The sequence below is a fragment of the Aspergillus sclerotioniger genome (assembly GCF_003184525.1).
Source record: "Aspergillus sclerotioniger CBS 115572 chromosome Unknown BO94scaffold_11, whole genome shotgun sequence".
Taxonomy (NCBI): Eukaryota; Fungi; Ascomycota; class Eurotiomycetes; order Eurotiales; family Aspergillaceae; genus Aspergillus; species Aspergillus sclerotioniger.
Genome location: NW_020291001.1, coordinates 896,181 through 915,305, shown reverse-complemented (window position 1 = coordinate 915,305; position 19,125 = coordinate 896,181). Strand labels below are relative to the sequence as shown.

At 50.5% G+C, this 19,125-nt stretch overlaps 7 protein-coding genes across 7 annotated transcripts; 3 read left to right on the top strand and 4 right to left on the bottom strand.

Annotated features, from left to right (window-relative positions):
- Positions 1 to 66: 66 nt before the first annotated feature.
- Positions 67 to 1,918, top strand: BO94DRAFT_574595 (purine permease; the record flags this gene model as incomplete). The annotated part of the gene is made up of 4 exons (XM_025615026.1): positions 67 to 204; positions 249 to 928; positions 994 to 1,453; positions 1,502 to 1,918. 4 exons carry the CDS (start codon positions 67 to 69, stop codon positions 1,916 to 1,918), a joined length of 1,695 nt encoding a protein of 564 aa, XP_025468573.1.
- Positions 1,919 to 2,018: 100 nt separating this feature from the next.
- BO94DRAFT_534420 (leucoanthocyanidin dioxygenase) lies at positions 2,019 to 3,123 on the bottom strand. Its single transcript, XM_025611546.1, has one exon. It carries the CDS (start codon positions 3,065 to 3,067, stop codon positions 2,084 to 2,086), a length of 984 nt encoding a protein of 327 aa, XP_025468572.1. The 5' UTR covers positions 3,068 to 3,123; the 3' UTR covers positions 2,019 to 2,083.
- Positions 3,124 to 3,271: 148 nt separating this feature from the next.
- On the top strand, positions 3,272 to 5,410 carry BO94DRAFT_584903 (Zn(II)2Cys6 transcription factor; the record flags this gene model as incomplete). Its single annotated transcript, XM_025615661.1, has 3 exons — positions 3,272 to 3,366; positions 3,412 to 4,885; positions 4,943 to 5,410. 3 exons carry the CDS (start codon positions 3,272 to 3,274, stop codon positions 5,408 to 5,410), a joined length of 2,037 nt encoding a protein of 678 aa, XP_025468571.1.
- Positions 5,411 to 6,214: 804 nt separating this feature from the next.
- On the top strand, positions 6,215 to 7,001 carry BO94DRAFT_594515 (uncharacterized protein; the record flags this gene model as incomplete). The annotated part of the gene is made up of 4 exons (XM_025616201.1): positions 6,215 to 6,249; positions 6,328 to 6,394; positions 6,507 to 6,662; positions 6,710 to 7,001. The coding sequence occupies 4 exons, from the start codon at positions 6,215 to 6,217 to the stop codon at positions 6,869 to 6,871; spliced, it is 420 nt and encodes a 139-aa protein (XP_025468570.1). The 3' UTR covers positions 6,872 to 7,001.
- A 2,457-nt stretch (positions 7,002 to 9,458) lies between these two features.
- Positions 9,459 to 11,804, bottom strand: BO94DRAFT_490795 (putative transporter). Its single transcript, XM_025609132.1, has 7 exons — positions 11,462 to 11,804; positions 11,199 to 11,416; positions 11,103 to 11,155; positions 10,717 to 11,059; positions 10,394 to 10,670; positions 10,211 to 10,333; positions 9,459 to 10,146 (listed from the first exon to the last, which is right to left on the bottom strand). The coding sequence occupies exons 1-7, from the start codon at positions 11,686 to 11,688 to the stop codon at positions 9,591 to 9,593; spliced, it is 1,797 nt and encodes a 598-aa protein (XP_025468569.1). The 5' UTR covers positions 11,689 to 11,804; the 3' UTR covers positions 9,459 to 9,590.
- A 764-nt stretch (positions 11,805 to 12,568) lies between these two features.
- On the bottom strand, positions 12,569 to 14,289 carry BO94DRAFT_594509 (PP2C family serine/threonine-protein phosphatase; the record flags this gene model as incomplete). The annotated part of the gene is made up of 2 exons (XM_025616200.1): positions 12,569 to 13,895; positions 14,124 to 14,289. The coding sequence occupies 2 exons, from the start codon at positions 14,287 to 14,289 to the stop codon at positions 12,619 to 12,621; spliced, it is 1,443 nt and encodes a 480-aa protein (XP_025468568.1). The 3' UTR covers positions 12,569 to 12,618.
- Positions 14,290 to 15,827: 1,538 nt separating this feature from the next.
- Positions 15,828 to 18,258, bottom strand: BO94DRAFT_43370 (sugar porter family MFS transporter). Its single transcript, XM_025607483.1, has 5 exons — positions 18,077 to 18,258; positions 17,545 to 17,940; positions 17,288 to 17,488; positions 16,848 to 17,233; positions 15,828 to 16,767 (listed from the first exon to the last, which is right to left on the bottom strand). The coding sequence occupies exons 2-5, from the start codon at positions 17,844 to 17,846 to the stop codon at positions 16,016 to 16,018; spliced, it is 1,641 nt and encodes a 546-aa protein (XP_025468567.1). The 5' UTR covers positions 17,847 to 17,940; positions 18,077 to 18,258; the 3' UTR covers positions 15,828 to 16,015.
- Between the last annotated feature and the right edge of the window lie 867 nt (positions 18,259 to 19,125).

Sequence of the window (19,125 nt, the reverse complement as noted above, 5' to 3'; positions counted from 1 at the left end):
AAACCTACAAAATGGAATTTGGTGCTACATCGGCGTTTTGTGCCAGCTATTCTCCCTTGCACTATCATGGAGACCAAGGCTATCCCCGTCTCTACCATCGAGGACGAGACCTCTTCCCCCACCGCCCGCGAAGTGGTCGAACTGTCTAGATGGAGTTACTGGAAACGTTATCTGACAAGCTGGGATGGGTGGATAGGTGAATATGTATGTGTTAAGAAACCTCTCATGACCCTACTAACATATTGCAGGACTACATGTACCTAATCACCCCCAACGTCTACCCGCTCAACAAGCGTTACAAAGACACCGAACCCCCTTTCTACGGCCTCAATGACGAGGTCCCCATCCTTCTAACCATTATCTTGGGCCTCCAGCATGCCCTGACCATGATCGGGTCGGTGGTATCACCCCCTTTGGCTCTCGCAAGCGGCGCCTTCTATCTGGATTCAATGCAATCTCAGTATCTCGTTTCTGCAGCATTTATCACCACCGGGGTAGCCACAGCCCTGCAGGTAACGCGTGTGCATATCTTCAAGTCACCGTTGTACATCGGGACGGGGTTGTTGTCCGTTGTCGCCCCAACATTCGATGTTATCGCCGTCGCGATGAACTATGCGGACACGCGATACAAGAACGGATCCTGTCCGACTGACGGGAACGGATCCCGGCTCCCTTGTCCTGAGGCCTGGGGTGCAGCACTGGGTACGACCCTGTGTACTGTCTGGATCCAGATACTCATGTCCCTGGTACCCCCCAAAGCCTTGAACCGTATTTTTCCCAAGGTCGTCACCGGGAGCCTCCTACTTCTTGTTGGAGTATATCTCATCTCGAGCGGAATGGAAAATTGGGGCGGAAGTTCGAACTGTGACGGGGGAACTGGGTATTATGCGCTGTGTCCGAATATAGATGCTCCCAAGCCGCTGCCTTGGTATTTATTTATCTCCCCTCCTCGAGCGTTCGATTATGCAGTCAATGGATGGTAACGCATGACAGGGGTGACCCGAAACTGATCGGGCTCGGATTCAGCGTATTTGTCACCATCATTTTCGTTGAAATCATTGGCTCCCCATTGATGAAATCGGCCTCCGTTATCTTAGGACTCGCAGTGGGATGTGCCATCTCCGGTGCAACGGGTTACTGGTCTCGTGAAGAAATCGACGCGGCGCCAGTCGGTACATTTCTCTGGGTGCACACATTCCCGCTGTCGGTGGATGGCGCACTGGTCCTCCCTCTGCTGATCATGTTCGTCTGCGAAGCCGTGAGTTGTATGCCGGATATTCTGGCCACGGCCGAGATCTCGCGGGTGGATATTGAAGGGCGAGAGTTCCATAGCCGTATTCAGGGAGGGATCTTGTGCGACGGTTTGGGGAGTTTGGTCAGCGCGTTGGGGACTTCACTGCCGATGGTCAGTCAGGCGGGCAATAATGGCGTCATTTCCATGACCGGTTGTGCTGTATGTTACCTTCCCCGTTTCTCCCTTTCCCTCTGCTAATTTCTGTAGAGCCGACGAGCGGGGTGGTGCGCCTCGGCCATTCTTCTGCTGATGGGGATTTTTGGCAAATTCGGGGCAGTCTTCGGATCAATGCCACCCTCTGTTCTAGGTGGAATGCAGGTTTTCTTGTATAGCACGATTGTTGTGGCCGGTGTGCGTGTCCTCGGACTGGTTAACTTTACCCGACGCAACAGGTTCATTCTCACGGCGTCGCTGGGGATCGGGTTTATGGACATCGTTTCCCCGAGTTGGTTCAGCTCGGTGCTGGCGTACAGTGGATCGAACGTGCACCTGCAAGGTTTCGAGCAGGGGATTAATCTAATCGTTGAGACGCCGTTCATTATCGCAGCGGTTGTGGGGGTGGTGCTGAATCTGGCGCTCAAGGATGAGGTGGCAAGGATCGAGACCAACGCGGCGTTGCCATAAGCAAACATGGCATTCCCTGCCGGTCAGCTGATCGCACGTGGTCGACGCAGTCGCCGGATACCTTCCTGTCTCAGTTATGGATGAAGCTTTTGGAGTCCCTGCTTGAGTTACGAGTCCACATCGATTTAATTAACTGCCCTACTAATGCACATCAATGGAAAAATATCACACAGCCTGTTCCATCAGCTTTAGCTTTTCCTGCAACGCTGAAAAGTTTCGCTTCATCGCGTTCGCGTTAAATTCCTCCCCTGTCACCAACGGGTACTTTTTCAGAGGCCCCTGGATCAAGGCATCCTTACATGGCTGATTAAAATATGCAATGCTGTACCGATCCCCGAAGTAATCCCCTGGCTCCGACGGCGCCTTGACGCGATGGAACGTTGACTTGAACCGGTCATCCGACCATGACATGAGCAGGTCCCCGATGTTACAGACGATATCCCCAGTGTGTGCCTCCACGCGCGTCCATTCGTCCCCAATCCCGAATTCCGTGACGACCTCCCTCCCCGGACAGATCTCCAGCCCGCCCTGCCCTTCTTTTTGGAAAAGGAGGGTGAGAAAGTCCCAATCCGCGTGTGCTCCAGCACGGTGGTAGGTCTTTCCATGTGTCTGGCTGGGCAAGGCGTAATAGTGCAACAGTCGCATGGTGGTCTGTTCGTTGGGTCGTGATATGTCGTGGCATTCGATGAAAAAGCGGTCGTCGAAACCGAGCCCGCGGGCGAAGCAGCGCATGAGTCGCTCAGAGACTTCCTGGACGCGATGCATAAATGATAGCGAGATGGCTTTGAAGCCCGGGAGATGTGTATCGTCCATCCACAGTCCGACCATGTTTTCGCCGAACTGTAGCTGATAGGACTCCTTGGTGTCGGGCTGGCCGGTTGAGGGCCGAATTTGGGCTTTCTTCTCCCACCCAACGTTGTTTGCGTTCCATGGAACTGTGGCCTTGATGTCATCGGGAAGGGAGAAGAAATGCTCTGCGGTAGAAAACATGTTCTCGATTTCCTCGTTGGCGATGCCATGGTCGACGAGGGTGAAGAAGCCGACGTTCTCGGCCGCGTCGACCAGCTCGGCGGTGATTTGGTCGATGCGCTGGTCGAAGTCCCGCAAAGAGATGCGAGGAATCGGACGATTCACATACCTGGTTGTCATATTGGGATTCAAGGATGGCACTGGAGATGGTATTGCTGAAGTTGGATGACCGGTGCTCTGTATTAGTAGGAGGTAAGCCGTGAGCTCGGCCGAGCTTATCAGCAGGCGGCGTAGGCGGATGCGATGTCGGCCGCTCGCCCGTCTTATCAACGGTCGCGCGGCCCCAGTGCCCGGCCGACCAGCCAAGTCAATAATTGCCCCATCATGAGCTCCATCCGTCGACGCCTGGCCTGTGTGGAGTGCACGCGGCGAAAGATCCGTTGCGACAAGGTGGTCCCATGTCGCAATTGTACTAGGAGGTATGGATCCCCAAGCTTGACCATCACACCGGCTAACTCCGACAGAGGCGTTAGTTGCTCGCGCGCCAGGGGAACCGATGATGAGGTGGAGCGATTGCAGGCCCGCGTCCAGGAGCTCGAAGCTGTTCTGAAAGACGCCACCCATCTACAACCACAGCCCCAACCACAACCGCAACCACGATCCCGATCGGAGATCCTCCGCAATGGTAGTAACACGCCCGTCTCCGAGGCAGCGGAGACCCCCGAGCGTGAGATGGCGGACGCTGCCACCATTCTCGAGTTCCTCGCTTGGGGCCGACGGAAGAACCCAGACTATCACGATGTGTTGGCCCGTAGAGATGGCGTCGGGCACGGGTCTCCTGGAGACGTAACAGCAGAGGGCAGTGGCGTGGATTGCAATCCAGAGGTTACATCTGCTCTAGCGTATCTGCAGCTGCTACTCCCGGATAGCGCCCTCTTGCACCAACTTGTCTCTTACCACTGTGAATGTGTTCTCTGGTACCATGGCTCTTTTCACTCCCGTCGCTTCCAAGACGAATTTGATAATTTCACCCGTTTCGCAAACGGCGAAATCGCCCATCCCCGCGTCGATCTGCAATGGGTCGCGCTACTCTTTGCCGTCATCACTGGTGCCCTAGCCTGTGCGCCTCGCGTGACTGCCCAAGCCTGGGGATTCCCAGAATGGGAACAAACCACCTTGGCGCAGCGATGGTTCAAAGCTGTGTCAACCTGCCTGCACCTCGCCGACTTCACCGCAGTTCATTCTCACTATGCCGTCCAGGCCGTTGCCACATTGACCATGTCTGCACATCTCTTGGGCTTCTCCAATAGCCTCTCTGTCCTCCTCGCAGCAGCAACCCGCATCGCCCAAGGCTTAGGCTTACATCGTCTAGGCTCAGAGCGTGAGGACACGCCGACACCAGCCATGATCGATCGCGAAATTGGGCGCAGGGCATGGTGTCAACTCTGTATCCAGGACTGGTTCTCTATCCCCTTCTCAGAAAGCTACCTCATTCCACGCGGATGCGTCAGTACCGCCCGCCCCCGCAACTGTCGTGACGACGATATGCGGAAATTATCCGACGATGAACCCACCCTAACCAGCTACTCGCGGTTCTTTTACCAGGTTGCCTCCCTTATGCCCTCCCTGCAGGACAGCATGACTTCCTCAAACACTCTCTACACGCGGTACGAGCAGGTACTTGAACATGATCGGCAGTTGCGGAACCTAGCGACGCAGGGCCTACCGCTCTATCTTCGAAATATTCCTGCGGAGGACCATCCAGAGTGGCCGCGATATGTCCCTTGGGCCCGGCGCAGTTTAGCAATCAGCTCTTCACATAAAATCATTATGATTCATCGGAAATTTCTCGAGTTGAGTTTCACAAACCCAGTTTTTGCGAGGACGCGCCGAACGTGTGTTGCTGCAGCAAGGACAATCATCAAAGAACAGAAAGAGGCGATTCATGACGAAGGTCCGGTTCTTTGGATTCACCAGGCATTTAGTGTCGCCGCTAGTGTACTTTGCCACCCTGCACTTCATCCTCCTTGATTGGGATGCTGATGAGAACAATAGATCATCTTATGCCTCGATCTCTTTCACCGCGCTCGTACCGATCCCGAAACCACGTACCATCGGCAACTCGTCAACGATGGTCTGGAGATCCTTTCACACAGCGAATCAAACATGATCGCGCGACGGGGAGTCCATCTCTTAGAGGCGCTCTTGGCACGAGAACGCGATCGAAGCTCTCCGAGACACCTACCGTCACCGCAGCAGGAGGCTGATCGGGACCTGGATCTGGTCGGGGTCATACGGAGCTTTTATGAAAAGGGCCGGTGGCAGAGAGGTAGGACTGCCTCTCGCGATGGAAGTCAGGGATGGCCTCCGGTCGAGCGTGGAGGAAGCAATCGAACAGGGCAAGCTCCGACCCCGGTGGGGGCGACCTCCCCTTCGTTGGAGGGATTGGCCATGTCATACGGCTTGGAGTGTGCAGAGAGCTTGGAAGATATTTTGGTCTTGGCGGCAGATTATGCAGCTTGAGGTAGCTTGGGTTGCGGATTGGATAAAATAAAAGAAAAGAAGAAAAGGTTTACAGGTTATTTCCATAAAATACCTCGGATAGAACAACGTTCCAATGTACAAGAGATATGCAATGTCCGGGACCGGGAAATGCACTGCAAAAACACGCTGAAAGATGGAGCAGCGGGCGTTGTCATGTGAATCAACTGAGTGAAAGATGAGGATGACCTTGGCAGACGCGGGTTGCTCCGATTAACTTGTGAACCGTGGTTCTTGGAAAACAGTGGATAATGTTCAAACCATCATATCTTCCATCCCATCCCGGGCCGAGAATAGATGAATAAAACATCACCATGATAGTCATTGTTCCATAGCATCATTTGAGTACTTCTGGTCTTTGTTTAGGAAAGGGATAGAAGACTATAAACCAAGTTTATGCAGGTAAATTCAGTCTATACAAGCAGGTGGATTGATCCTGCCGGCAATGTATGATATAACTTTAAGAAAATAAGAGAAATAACAAAAATAATAGAAAACAAAGAAACATGCTTGTTAGTGATATATCACCAATTGTCTATCCCTATCATTTATTCTGTTTCGCTTTTTGACACTTATTCGATTCTCCTTTTATTGTAGGTCTTCTTTGTTTCGGCGCTAACTTCAGTCATCTTCCCCTAGAAGCACCTCTTTTAACCTTCCTATCCTGAGACTATAAGTAGCCCATATTCAGCAGTCATCTTTTCGTCCTTTTCCTTGCCCTCTGCATCTTTTCTACCATACTAACCATTCGACCGTTCAATCATTTAACTATTCAACCATCCAACCATGTCGTCAACCGAGCCAAACCAACAAGACATTCGGTAATACCCACTATAAAAAGAAATTCATTTCCTGTTAGTCTATAATGACATTCCACTAACATTCTATCTTTTTAACAGGCTGAAAGACTGGTTATGCCACCATTATAAAGCTCTTTCCCTTATAGACCAAATCCGCAACGATGAGGTATCAGATGCTAAACGAATGCGCATTGCCCTGTTGGATAGCAGGCTGGAGTTATCTGAAAAAAGATAAGATAGAGTATAATTACTCACCTACAATCCAGTATCATGACTAGGTTGAAAACATCCAATCAGAATGGAGAAATGACAAGGGCTATGGAACTCATCTAACAACATTTCTCCGCAAAACCGCCCCCCATGCGGCTGTTTATGTGGCAAAGGTTTTTGACCATAGAGAAAATCTCAATAGCTACCAGGATCAAATTGCGTCGGTAAGTATCCATTCTTAGAATTATTCCCATAGCTAATCATCTTACAGGCAATCAGATATGCGGTAGATGTATGGAAGGTTGACATAATCATCATGCCCTGGTGGTTTAACAAAAATCCCGGAAAGCCGATATATCCTGCTATTGAGCACGCCGCATTTCATGATATTATGTTGGAGTGGCTACTAAGGCGATTCAACCGTGTAGAATGAGATGGATGATGATCTAGCTAGGGGCCTCGTAGGCCATCTATATGGACTAACTAGCGGTGTAGGGAGGAGTGTCACGTGACCCTACGTTGCCTACCGGCGTGGGAGCCCATCGGGGATCCCAACATATTATTATATTAGCTGCTGTCTCTGATAGTAAGCAAAACTATGATATCAGATAACCAGCTACAGATCCGCATGTTATCTGCGTACACTCGGCAACAAGAGACAGAGAGAAGTCCAGCTTTACATCTCTATCCAGTGGAAACCAGAGAATCATCACTATAAATGAAACGATCGAATCAGTCTGACCACTGAGACTGGATAAACCCAATAATCAGAAGGTCTTACGCAGTACATCCTATACTGTTACTTTAGTAGTATCAATCTTTATATCTGTCTTAGATTATTGCTGTGGCATTCAGAATAATAAAGAATATGAACGGCTTCACTAGCCTATCTCAGTATAAAGAATGATCAACACACTGTATTCTTTGCGGTGGATAAAGCCAGATGATTGGAAGAACTTCCAGTTAGGATACCAGTGGATTAGACTTTGGTATTTATTTTGAGATCCAAGCCTCACAGGCTGGACCAATTACGAGATAAAGATGTTGATTGAGTAATCACAGCAATGAATACAACAACTTTGCTACAGGAGAATATATCATAGATATTTAGCTCGGTCATATTTATCTTGGTTCTAGTTTTAATTTTGATTTTCGTCTACCTATCATTAGCTGTCTTCGGACTTAAGCGTGGCCACTGCTCTTTCTTGGACGTCTACTGGATCGCTGAGTTATAGGCTCGCCCTTTGTTTGCGAAGCGTGCTAGCGTTGAGCAATAGTAGGTTAGGTCTTGATGGAGGTTTTCGGCTCCAAGACTTCTCATTTATCCAGAAGAAATTAGTAAATTCTACCTTCTTGTCGGTCCTTCACAATGTGCTGTTATATCTTTCTATATAGTGCTACTGCTCTCCACTTCGGCCGGACAAGTATGAGGAATTCTGGAAAGAGGGAAAGCCCAGAACCTCCCCAGAATAGAAATCGAGATTTGAAATCTGATTTAGATCTTCATGTAGAGTTAAGCCGTAGATATAAAACACAAGTAGTATGGCAGCGCCTCCGGCGCTGCTTACATAGGACTTGACAACTTAGATACCCAGTTCAATGAGTATCTGGTCAGTTGTTATTAGCAGATGGGTTAAACAAAAGAGATTGAGTGTGTATACCTTATTCTACTCTATAAAAATAATAATATAAAGTCTTAAATTATTAATTAACAAAACGTGACGCGGAGTAGTGGGCACGTGAGGGCTAGAAAACAGGAAGAGAAAAGGAAAAACTGATGGGGTATAAACCGGCAGAATACCCGCAAGCGGTGAGAACTACTGGCCAATGAGAGAACCGTATCCCGCCGAAAAGGTGTAGAAAGGTGTACATGTTTATCGATACAGGTTGCCTTTAACTTACTTCATGCTATTTGAGTGTGTTGCATGGTGCTTATTGAGGCGCTTTGAGACTCCTTGGACTGGGGGTTACTGAAGGCCAGGACCTCGTATTAGCCACGGTCTGCTGGGAGGTCTTTGACCAACAACACATGGCTCCCCGTGGAGGCAGGAATTGAAAATCCTTGACCGGTTTAGTCCTTTGGCTGGACGGCAAAAAGGCGTGAGATGCCAGAGTCGCACGTTACACTGGTCACTTGGTAGCATCTAGGTATACGTAACTCTGACCAAGGGAGAAATGCTTACGACTAAGTTCGCGTGGATTGAAATGAGAGAGTAGTTCATATTCTTAATAGCTCACTAGCACCCGTGCGGTGTACAATTTGGGGGGGCAACAAAGGAGATGATAAAAGAAAAGGATGGTTAGGCCTAGATACCTTTGGCAGGGTCCATTTTGAAACTCTGGCCATTGGGACTCTATGTTCGACTTTGAATGTTTATATGTATGAATATGGACCCATCTGATGCCATTCAGTGAGGGTGGTAGTCGCAGAAATTGTGTCGGGGTGACAGCGAACTTCACATACTGATGGTATGCCCAGGGCCCCCACCATTCCGGTTTTTCACCTGCTTCATTCTGTGACTGGCACTAATCCGCATCAGCCCTTCCCAACATTCTCAAGTTGAATACTGGAGCCTGGTAATTTCCTCTACCTCCATCTCACGCCTCCCCATGTTCTCTTTGATTGGATTGAACTTGACACCAAACTTGACTGAAAGAAATTTGGTGACATCCGGCAGGAGCGGGGTCACGATCTCCGCGATGATATCTTGACTATAGGGCAATCAATCGCTATCTATCTTGGGTTGGGAATGATTACCTAGGCTAGAGCCCGATACTACCTATCACAGATCTGCTGCGGGCTTTAGAGACTCAGGTCTGGCGATCCTGCAGATGGAAAGAATTCAATATTATAGCGGGTATTTCCATACTGCAACCCTGAGGATTTACAAATGTGGAGACTTATATTATATGGCTCAATGTAGCAAGATCCTCAGAATACATTATCGTCAGATCAGTATTTCGGATCCCTTCAGGGCCTACAAAATAAAATCTTCGGATGATAACTACCCAACTCATTTCATCAATCTTAACCAGCGCAGGGTAGGTAGTGTGTGAAGACCAACCAAGACAGATAAGATACACGTATAAACAAACAGACACATCCACATCCCCACTACCTCCCTCAAACTCATCCCCGGCCCACACGTCCATCAAAAAACATTCCCCCTAACCTGCTGCACCCTCTTCAACTGCAAATCCCTCCACATACAAATCCCCAGGACCGCCAACGGCAACACCCCCAGCCCAACAACCAGCATGCGTTTCTGCGCCACTCCATACGCCGCAATCACCGCATCCCTCTCTGGCGTCCCTATCGGATACTCCAGTACCTTCGCTAGAGAGCCATACAATTCCGCCGCCTTATATTTCCGATCCGGTGGGAGATACCGTTCGAGGTGATCAGGGACGGTGGATGTCCATATCGCCCCCGAGATGGCTGCACCAATTCCGCTGCCGATTTTTGACCCCAATCCGACGAGAGCGAAGGATACGGCGACGGTTTCGTGGTTGCCAGTGGCTAGGCCGGCGATTTGATGGCAGATGACGAGGGTTCCGCCCGCGATGGCTTTGAGGATTTCGCAGGCGATGACGTAGCTGATGTGGCTGGTGGGGGAGCGGAAGGGGATCATGAGACCGGTGCCGAGGAACATGAAAGGCATGGCTGCTAGGGCGGGGGATTTGAAGCGGCCGAGGTTGCGGATTAAGCTGGGGGGGTTTTTTGGTTAGTGGGTGGGGTGAAAGGGGTGGTGGTAGGGGTAGGGGGACGTACATTCCGACGGGGAGGGAGACGATGCAGGTTCCGATGGTGTAGATGTTGAAGATGTAGCCGGTGTTGCGGATGTTGGTGTCGAAGACGACTTGGAGGTAGGATGAGAAGTAGAGGTCCCAGCAGCTGGGAGGGATGGTAGTTAGTATGGGATGTTTATTGGGTTTGGGTTGGGTTGGAACGCACTAGAAGCTCAGAAACAGAGCGCAGGCTAGAATGCATGCACCTAGCAATGTCGGGTCTTTGAGACGGCTGTACGGGATTAAGCAGACTATGGCGCCATTGCGCTCCCAGTATACGAAGCACACCACACAAATCACCCCGAGGATGATCATCGCGATAATATCGGGTGCCATCCAGCGCTCTGTCAGAGATGTACCCCACATGTTGTTGCCAGAGGTGGCCAGTGTTAATGGGAGTAGGATGAGCACGAACCCGGCGGTGATCAGTATCATCCCGATCGCTGGGAGTGTCAGCAAGCATTGCAAAGGTGGAGGTGGAAGACGTACGATCGAACTCGATAGCATAATGTATGACGGTGTGCATCCATGAGCGACTGGGACGCTTCCCCTTGATAAGCCCTTCAGATTGCGCTTTGCGTCGGGTATTCCAGAGCAGAATAAGCAGCGGTGCAGTCACAACCGGAGTGAGGATGGCAAACGTGCCGAATCCCCACCATAGAGCGTCGTTTTGATAGAATACCTGTGCGGCGGCGGGTCCGATGAAAGTGGTCGCCACGTAAGGAAAGGATGCCATGCCGTACACGAATCCTCGATTGAGTAGCTCAGTGGTGTCGGAGAGGAAGACGTGAAGGACGTAGTCCATGCCATTATATCCAACCCAATAGATTACCTAGCGCGGGTTAGAGGACATCGGGCAAAAGTATGGTACATACCTGTGCGGCTATGTAGGTCTCGATGTTGCGACAGAGGGCCATGAGCACGAGTCCTGAACGATCAGCAAGGCACCTGACGCGGGTGGAGAGTCCTACCCAGCGTGCAGAGTCCGACCATGACGCTGAAGCCTTCCGGGCGCCCCCAAATATCAATCAACTTCGCGATCGGCAGCTTTGAGACTCCTCCGATGATGCTGGTGAGCACATTTGTGGTCGCGATGAGAGAGTGGTCGGTAAAAGCGGAGTAAACATAGGGGTTGAGGCTGCCGGTCGTCTGCTGCTGCAGGGAATTGACGAAGAAGATCACAAACACCCTGTAGCATTAGACAACGAACAAAATCGGCGCTGAGGATACTTACAAAACATATCCGACGTACAACGTCCGCGTGGACCAGGCGGTAGCCAGAGCTTCGATCTCGGCTACTCCGTGCGAGGTATGTTCCGGCGACGTCAAGTCCGGAGATTCTGGGATGGTTCCATAGCCATCCTCTCGTGGGACGGAAATGGGATCTGCTGGGTGTGTGCGACGGACTTCGTCAAGAATCTCCCGGGCTTCGTGGTATTTCCTCCGTAGAAACCCGAGCATGGTGGTAAAGGTGGCCCGCGAACGCGAGGCCTGTCGATGACCAAAGTCAAAGGGAGAAAGCAGAATCAAGGTAGAATTCCCGACCGACAGCGGCCAGCGCCTCAGCGATTAGGATTACATGGAGGCGGTCGCAGAAGAACGGAGACGGAGGTGAGCTGAGCCGGGAAGGGAGAGTGCGAGCCACGGCCATGCATCCTATTGCGGCCGTCCGAGCGGTGGACCCCTGCCTTAGTGACGGCGCGGTCGCTTGCCATTGGCGGGTCAGCCGAGGCATCATATCTGATGGGGTCATCAGATAAGATCCTTCGGGCAACTCGGATCGCAGGCGGTGTTGCTCGGACATTGGAACGCCTTCATTGTCTCTGCAGACAAAACCGGTGAGCTACATTCCTCTGACGTTGTCTCTTTAAATTGGTCCTAGCGTACCACTCTTTCACCCGTGCCGTTGTGGTTCGCCCCGTCACTTCACCGGCGATCGGGTCATTCCGTGGAAATGACATGCTAGTCGGGCCCCACAACAGGCACAAAAGGGGTAGTGGGAATCTGTGTTCCGCCGATACCGCCGTATATCTCGGAGCTAAGCCGTCGGCCCATGTCTGCCACTGGTCGACCTGGTAGATTGGCCAGTAGAATCTATGTGACGGGAACCGTTTTAGAAACGTGTGCTCTTTTGCCCTCTGCAGGGTACCAAAACCATCAATGGTTGCATATGGAAGGCTATCTAAAGCGCCGACCGAAGTCGAACGATAATAATATGACCTGCTTCGACAACAATCTCCCTTCAAAATCCATCAATACTTTCTGAGCCCGTTTAATCGAAGCGTTCCAATAATAGAAATAAGGACAATGCCCTTACAGTCGCTACTATCATCAAAAGCGAGGGTATACTTGCCAGCCGCATGCTCCCCATAATGAAGAATGCCCAAAGTATTAATCGCTGCTTTGATACTTGTTCCTGTGGCCGTTTCTGTGAAAGAAAACCACCTGCACAGTCACATCGTCTCGTGCATGTCGGGAAAATGGGGGGCTCAAAGCGAGACGGCCTGCTAGCATCTCGTGATGATTTCCCCCAAGAGAATTACGCACTAGATGCACAGCGACATTGTCATCCTGCGCTGTTGTCCGTCCATCCACAAATTTCCATTCCATGCCCTTCCACAATGGCCCAAAGTCAAACGGTTCATAGGTTGGCTCCGGGTCAGTGCGGTTCTCAGGTGCGTCCGGTTCCAACCATTTCCCAACCAGGTCGACTGCCTGCTGACTGGAGAGCATATCCCATAAGCCGTCCGTTGCCATGATAAGGAAGGAGGGGCTCTCAGGGTCGATTTTAGTGCTTGTGACAACAGGCTTAGCTGTCACATATGGGGGTGTTTGAATGGCCCCGTTCCAACTTGGACCGTAAAATCTCTGATACACCTCCTGCTGGAAGTCCAAAGGCCACTTCAACTGACTATCACCAAAAGCTCGTGACGTCCCAAAACCTAACACTCGTCCCTGGACCACGACGTTCTCACCAGGATGTTCATCGTGTATCCTAGCAGCCTCTTCTTCGTTGAAACCAGTTTGGTCGACTGATAGAGGTGTTGCCTCCCACTTTCCGTCTGTGCCTAGAGATCCCAAGACTGCTCTTGAATCACCGGTACATGCCACATGTAGTGTCTTTGCAGAAGGGTCATATAGGGATAGCAAGGCGCATGAGCCACTGAAAGCGGGAGTCAATCTCTTCACCTTCTCCTGCAGCAATCTTTCGCTCTGGGACGTAGACAAGGCCGTTTCGATAATAGAATTATCGAGGTTCTGGAACCCTTTCATGATTGCGTGCTGAATCAGCTCTTCGGGTACCATTCTCCCGTCTGGAGAACGCTCGACTTGGTTCAAGCTGTGTCGAACAAAAGGCAGGAGCTTTTCCTTCAGTAGCTCTGCTGTATGTCCACCCCCGTGGCCGTCGAAAAGACCCCAAGCCATCCACTGGTTGCCATCATTCCACGGTGATGGAAACTTTCCATGGATAAAGTAGTCTTCACATGGGTTATTGGAGGCTACCTGGGCACCATCATACCTCACGACACCTGGCACATTTTGGACCGGCGCTACATATGAACCTTGAGATAAGATGCTCGTTACTTGATCTTTGTAAGGACTGGGCTCAACGTCCCAATGATCAGTAGGGGGGTCTTGAAGATATGGGGCATCATCAAGGACCATGCCTTGGGAGATGTGGTCTTGGGCTACATCGCCTTGGGTCGTATCTTCTTTGACCACGTCGTTATGGACCACATTATCTGTGGTGGCATTTCCGTGGGCCACACCTTCATGAACCACAGTACCATGGGTAACTTTGTCCTTGGACACGTCGTCATAGGTCACGAATTCAAATGTCACCTTGTCATGGCCCACATCGTCGGGGTTCCACTTGTCAGGAGTCACATCAGCACGAGCATGTATGAGGTACCAAAGCGCGGGCACAGTAATAGCACATCCAACTGCGACTTTCTTCAAGGTCGAGGATGAGGGTCGACGTTTCGTTGAGAAGTAAGTGCGAGGTAATAATGACTGCGGTGTCACGCATAAACGGGTTCGGGCCACACGGAACGGCAACATTGTTAATGGAGATGAAATGGAATATAAGTACCTGATGTAAAGGAGAGATATTGGTTAGTGAAAAGATGTCTTTCCAATGAGACGAGGAGAATATCTCGAGCTCGTAGAAGAAGTGGGTTGCTGATCGTCCCTGCCTACATTGTACATTGCTTTGGCTGGGAAAACAGATTTGTCAGGCACGGTCATTCAAGTAGTGACTGCGTCTAGTACTAGTCTCCCCATACTTTCATGTTTCGTACTTTGCAGCTCTATTTGTTCAGAGTGAAAAGCACAGCATATCTATCGACTCCTTATTAACAACAACAGCAATTATACAACACACTAATCCCATACTCCGCTTATTTCCCTTGTAATATGTTGGGATCCCCGATGGGCTCCCACGCCGGTAGGCAACGTAGGGTCACGTGACCCTCCTCCCTACACCGCTAGTTAGTCCATATAGATGGCCTACTAGGCCCCTAGCTAGATCATCATCCATCTCATTCTACACGGTTGAATCGCCTTAGTAGCCACTCCAACATAATATGTGCACTTCTACAACCAGCAGAGCTTGAATGCCTTAAATCGATGCCTTAGGCTCTGTATCAATGCCGGAGGACTTATTTGAGGCCTGAGGCACGATATTATGCCCCACATTTATATACATCATAACTCCGTGAAGCAAACTCATGAAACCATCCGTGAATTACTGCAGAAGATTTCCACAAACAACCTATAACTTCCCTTCCCATATTTATAACCAAGTACAATATTAGTTCAGCACTAAGCCAACCAATGTAATCATAGCACCCCCATTACTACATTCAGCAACCATTTCTCTCAGACATCGGAACAAAGCAATCGTATTTCCTCCTTCCAGTAACCTAGAACAATGCAATAATCATACAGACGCAGCTTACATCTCAAAGCCACATAAAACACAAATCTTTAACACCGATAAGAATGAATATTAATATACTTCCATCTCAAGGCAGCAGTCGACTTTCTTTCATCAAATTTGCATCATTGAACCATGCGTAGATTGTAAGGGAATAAATATATATTCTGTAGCGTGCTGTTAGTTATGTGTACGATGTACAATGTACAAGGGGTATGCTGGTGCTGATGTTGTGTCACTTATATCATTTTGTGTGTGGGATATCATCATACTTTCATAGTAGATTGTAGCAAAGGGAGTTGGATCTTATATGAAATGATGGATCAGTGCTTATGTGAACTTGAAGCGCAGATTCGTACTAAAATTATAAAAGAGCCTGACAGGAAGTTCGAATGTGATGGAGGAAGTAATTCAAAACCCGTACGAAGAAGACCAAAGCGATCGAATGAGGCAGAAGGAAAATGGAAAGGATAATGCTTGATACAAAGCGTTGATGATCTTTGATCTGTGGTTACATTGTTAGGTTGGAGTGAGCCATATAGGCCTTTATGAAGCCGATGATCTTTCCAACATCAGAGTGAGCTGTTCATCTGCCTCCTTTGGAGACCTGATCTGTAGTGTATAAAGCAAGGACTGTCAAGAATAGCACATATTCCATACAATAAACTCTGGGTAGAACTATAATGATATTACTACCTTGCTCAGGGTCTACCCATTGTGTCATTCTGGAATTCCACATATCAATCCATTGTCTCTCAACAACCTCCAAGCAACGCATAAATCATATCCAAAGGGTATCCCGGTAGGCCCGCACATTACACCTCTCTCCATATTGACCACCGATTGGGCTCACGCTGTTTCCTGAGTTTGGTGTGCAGGCCCCGAGGTCTCAGTATGGCGGGTCTCGATCTTTGCCTCCACGTCCATATGGCCATGTTCCAACTCCTCGAGCTGTCTGGTCTTAACTCCAGTCTTCCATGCAGGTGTGCCAATGTATTTGATGCCGTTGGGATCTTCAAACATGGCCTCGGTCTCTTCAAGCGTCTTTCCTGCTGTCTCGGGGAACAAAAAGAACACATGAATAAACATCACTGTATTGAACACCCCAAACATGATATACGTCTTCCAGCGAATGTTGGCAAAAGCAGTGGGCGTAAATAGTCCCAATGCCATGTTGAATGCCCAGTTACCCGAGGTCGACAGAGCAACTCCCTTTCCACGTAACCGCAACGGATACAGCTCGGGAGGATAGGTCCATGACACGGGTCCCCACGTAGGTGCATAGGATGCGACAAAAAGGTAAGTGCAGGCGATCAACCCTTTGGCCGGCGCACCGTGGAGACGCATGGATTCGGCTGCGACACCATTGATGCCGCCAGGAACAACCACACCATGAACAGCCATGATGCCACCGTTGGCATACATCAGAATTGCCATCAAGGCGGCACCAATCAGCAAGGGGTATCGACGCCCCCATCGGTCCATCCAGATCAGAGCCGGAAGGGTCATGAACACATTGATGATATACTGGATGGAGGAAGCAAGCAAGGTAGCATTGCCAGTATATCCAGCCATGGCAAAAAGGTAAGTAATGTAGTACACTAATCCCAGTGTCAGTGAATTGTGTCATACCTTCATGGTCTAAAGGTTGACGTGAAAATGAAATAAGGGGCGCACGTACTCATCACGTTCATGCCTGTCAGCTGGGACCAGATCTGCATGAAAAGACCAATCATGGTACGATTGAGCATCTTCGGCTTGAACAGGTCAAGGTAGGTAACATCTTTGTACTGGCGTTCAAGCTCGCACATATCCCGGATATCCTGCATCTCAAGTGCAACAAAGGGGTGCTGGAGATCACCTTTGGCATGAACCAGAGCCAAGACCCGGTGGCAGTCTTCCCACCGGTCCTTCCGAGCCAGCCAGCGCGGAGATTCGGGGAGCAGCATCATGGCAAAGAAGAGGAAGACGGCGGGAAGCATCTGCAAGCCCCAGGGGACTCTCCATGATGCCGTGCTGTAGTTGTAGGACTTCTGGCCCCCAATGAACGAGCAGCCATATGAGATACTGGGAAGATCTATTAGCTGGGTCGCATCATAGACCCGCATGTCATCGACTTACTAGAACATGATGAGAATTCCCCATGTGATCGCCCATTGCTGCATACCGACGAAGCGACCACGCTTGGATGGCGGTGAGAGCTCACTAATGTAGACGGGGACTTGGGCAGACTCGATTCCCACCGAGAGGCCGTTGATAATCCGGCCAACCACAAGCATTCCGATGTTTTGAGAAGCGCAAATCAAGATGGAGCCGATCATCCTACCCCAAGCAGCCGTCAGCAGTGAAGATAAGGTACAGTCAATTTTCCGACCTACCAAACCACACAGCCAGTCATGATGGATGCTTTACGCCCAATGCGATCCGAGAGTGGACCAGAGATTAAGGCGCCCAGCCAAGACCCGGCTGCCATGGCTGCTGTGATACCACCTTGATTCAGGGAGGTGGGGCCGGAGCAATTCTCACTGTCAGTGAAGGGAGGTCCTTCTGGACCCTGGTTGAAATAGCATAGGTAGGAGTTCTCATTGAGCTGAGCGGACATGGAAGAGATGTCGAAGCCGAACAGGCCGCCGCCGACTACGGCGACGCCCGCAATCACGTAGATGTTACCAATCAACATGATTGTTGTCGGTTGTTGACATCTGGGCCAGGCATCCGCGGAGGAGAAAACAAAAGGAAGAATCGAGGGGTAAATCGACGTCGGTAGCAGCCGCCTAATTTATACCGCTCCGGACAAATGCGTCAGTCAGGAGTCATCATCGGGGGAAAAGGACCAACCCCGCATTATGGAAAACATTCTAGAGGTACGAACTGAACCAGTGGTGCCACCGTCCTAGACCAGGAACTTACCGTTGTATGTGGTCGGGCCACCCATCGATCTTAGCCAGTGCATTGGCGCGTCTTGTGGCGGAGGTACCCAATCCCTGATTGGGGGAGGAAGTCAAGTGATGATACGATGAACCTGGCTCCGGCCATGGGAGGGATCGGGATCCTGGTCTGAGCACGGCCTGAAACCCTCTGGGGGCACAGACAGGTTTGGCGGCCAGCTAGGTTGACTGCGAAGACCAACCCACCAGACGGATCCAGGCATGTCACCTGGGTTCGATGGAAGGATTAGCGAGGAAGGATGCGGAGCTGGACGGACGGCTGACCGTGGTTCTTTTGTCTTTCCCTGGATGCCCCACCCGGGACAGTCGATACCATAAAGAAGCAGTGATAAATAGCCACATGGGGGAAGCTTGTTGGACTCCATACCGGAGGAGGCGCGAGGACCAAGCGGTGATAAGGCTTAGGTGAGCTTGTCATAAGGGTTAACGCAGACGGTATGGCGTCGTGGATCCACGGGACTGGGGACAGCGAAAAGCTGTAAATGCAGCGGTGTAGTGGGAAATGGAAGGAAAGCTGACGGACCAGCCCGACAGCATGGCCTCCAGGTCAAGGTGTTTGTTTCCCCGCATCACCCCGGGATGCGACCCCAGACCACCCATAAGGCGGAGTCCAGTGACCTGGCCCGCATTTTACAGTATCAAACACCTAAGCCGTCCTGCCGTGTGTACTGTATGGTCACGAACAATACTGTCATCACCTCCCTGCCCCTCCGTTTCGCGTTTCCGCTGCCTCCCCCAGCTGGGTTGATTGAGGTTCCTGCAGGTAGGGCAGCAGTACCCTACTGTGTAGCCGGACAACTGAGGCTCCACGCTGGGTTAATCGTGCAACCCACACCAGATACCGAACTACGAGCCGCCAAGGGAAAAGAGGCATGGAGATCCAGTTACTTTCTGCGTTTATGACCCATAACGGGTGTATTATGATTACCGGAAATGCTCAGTCCGAGACGCGTGAATCTGACAGATATTTTCACGGGCGACTGGCTAGGATCACTATATTCGCCGGGATTA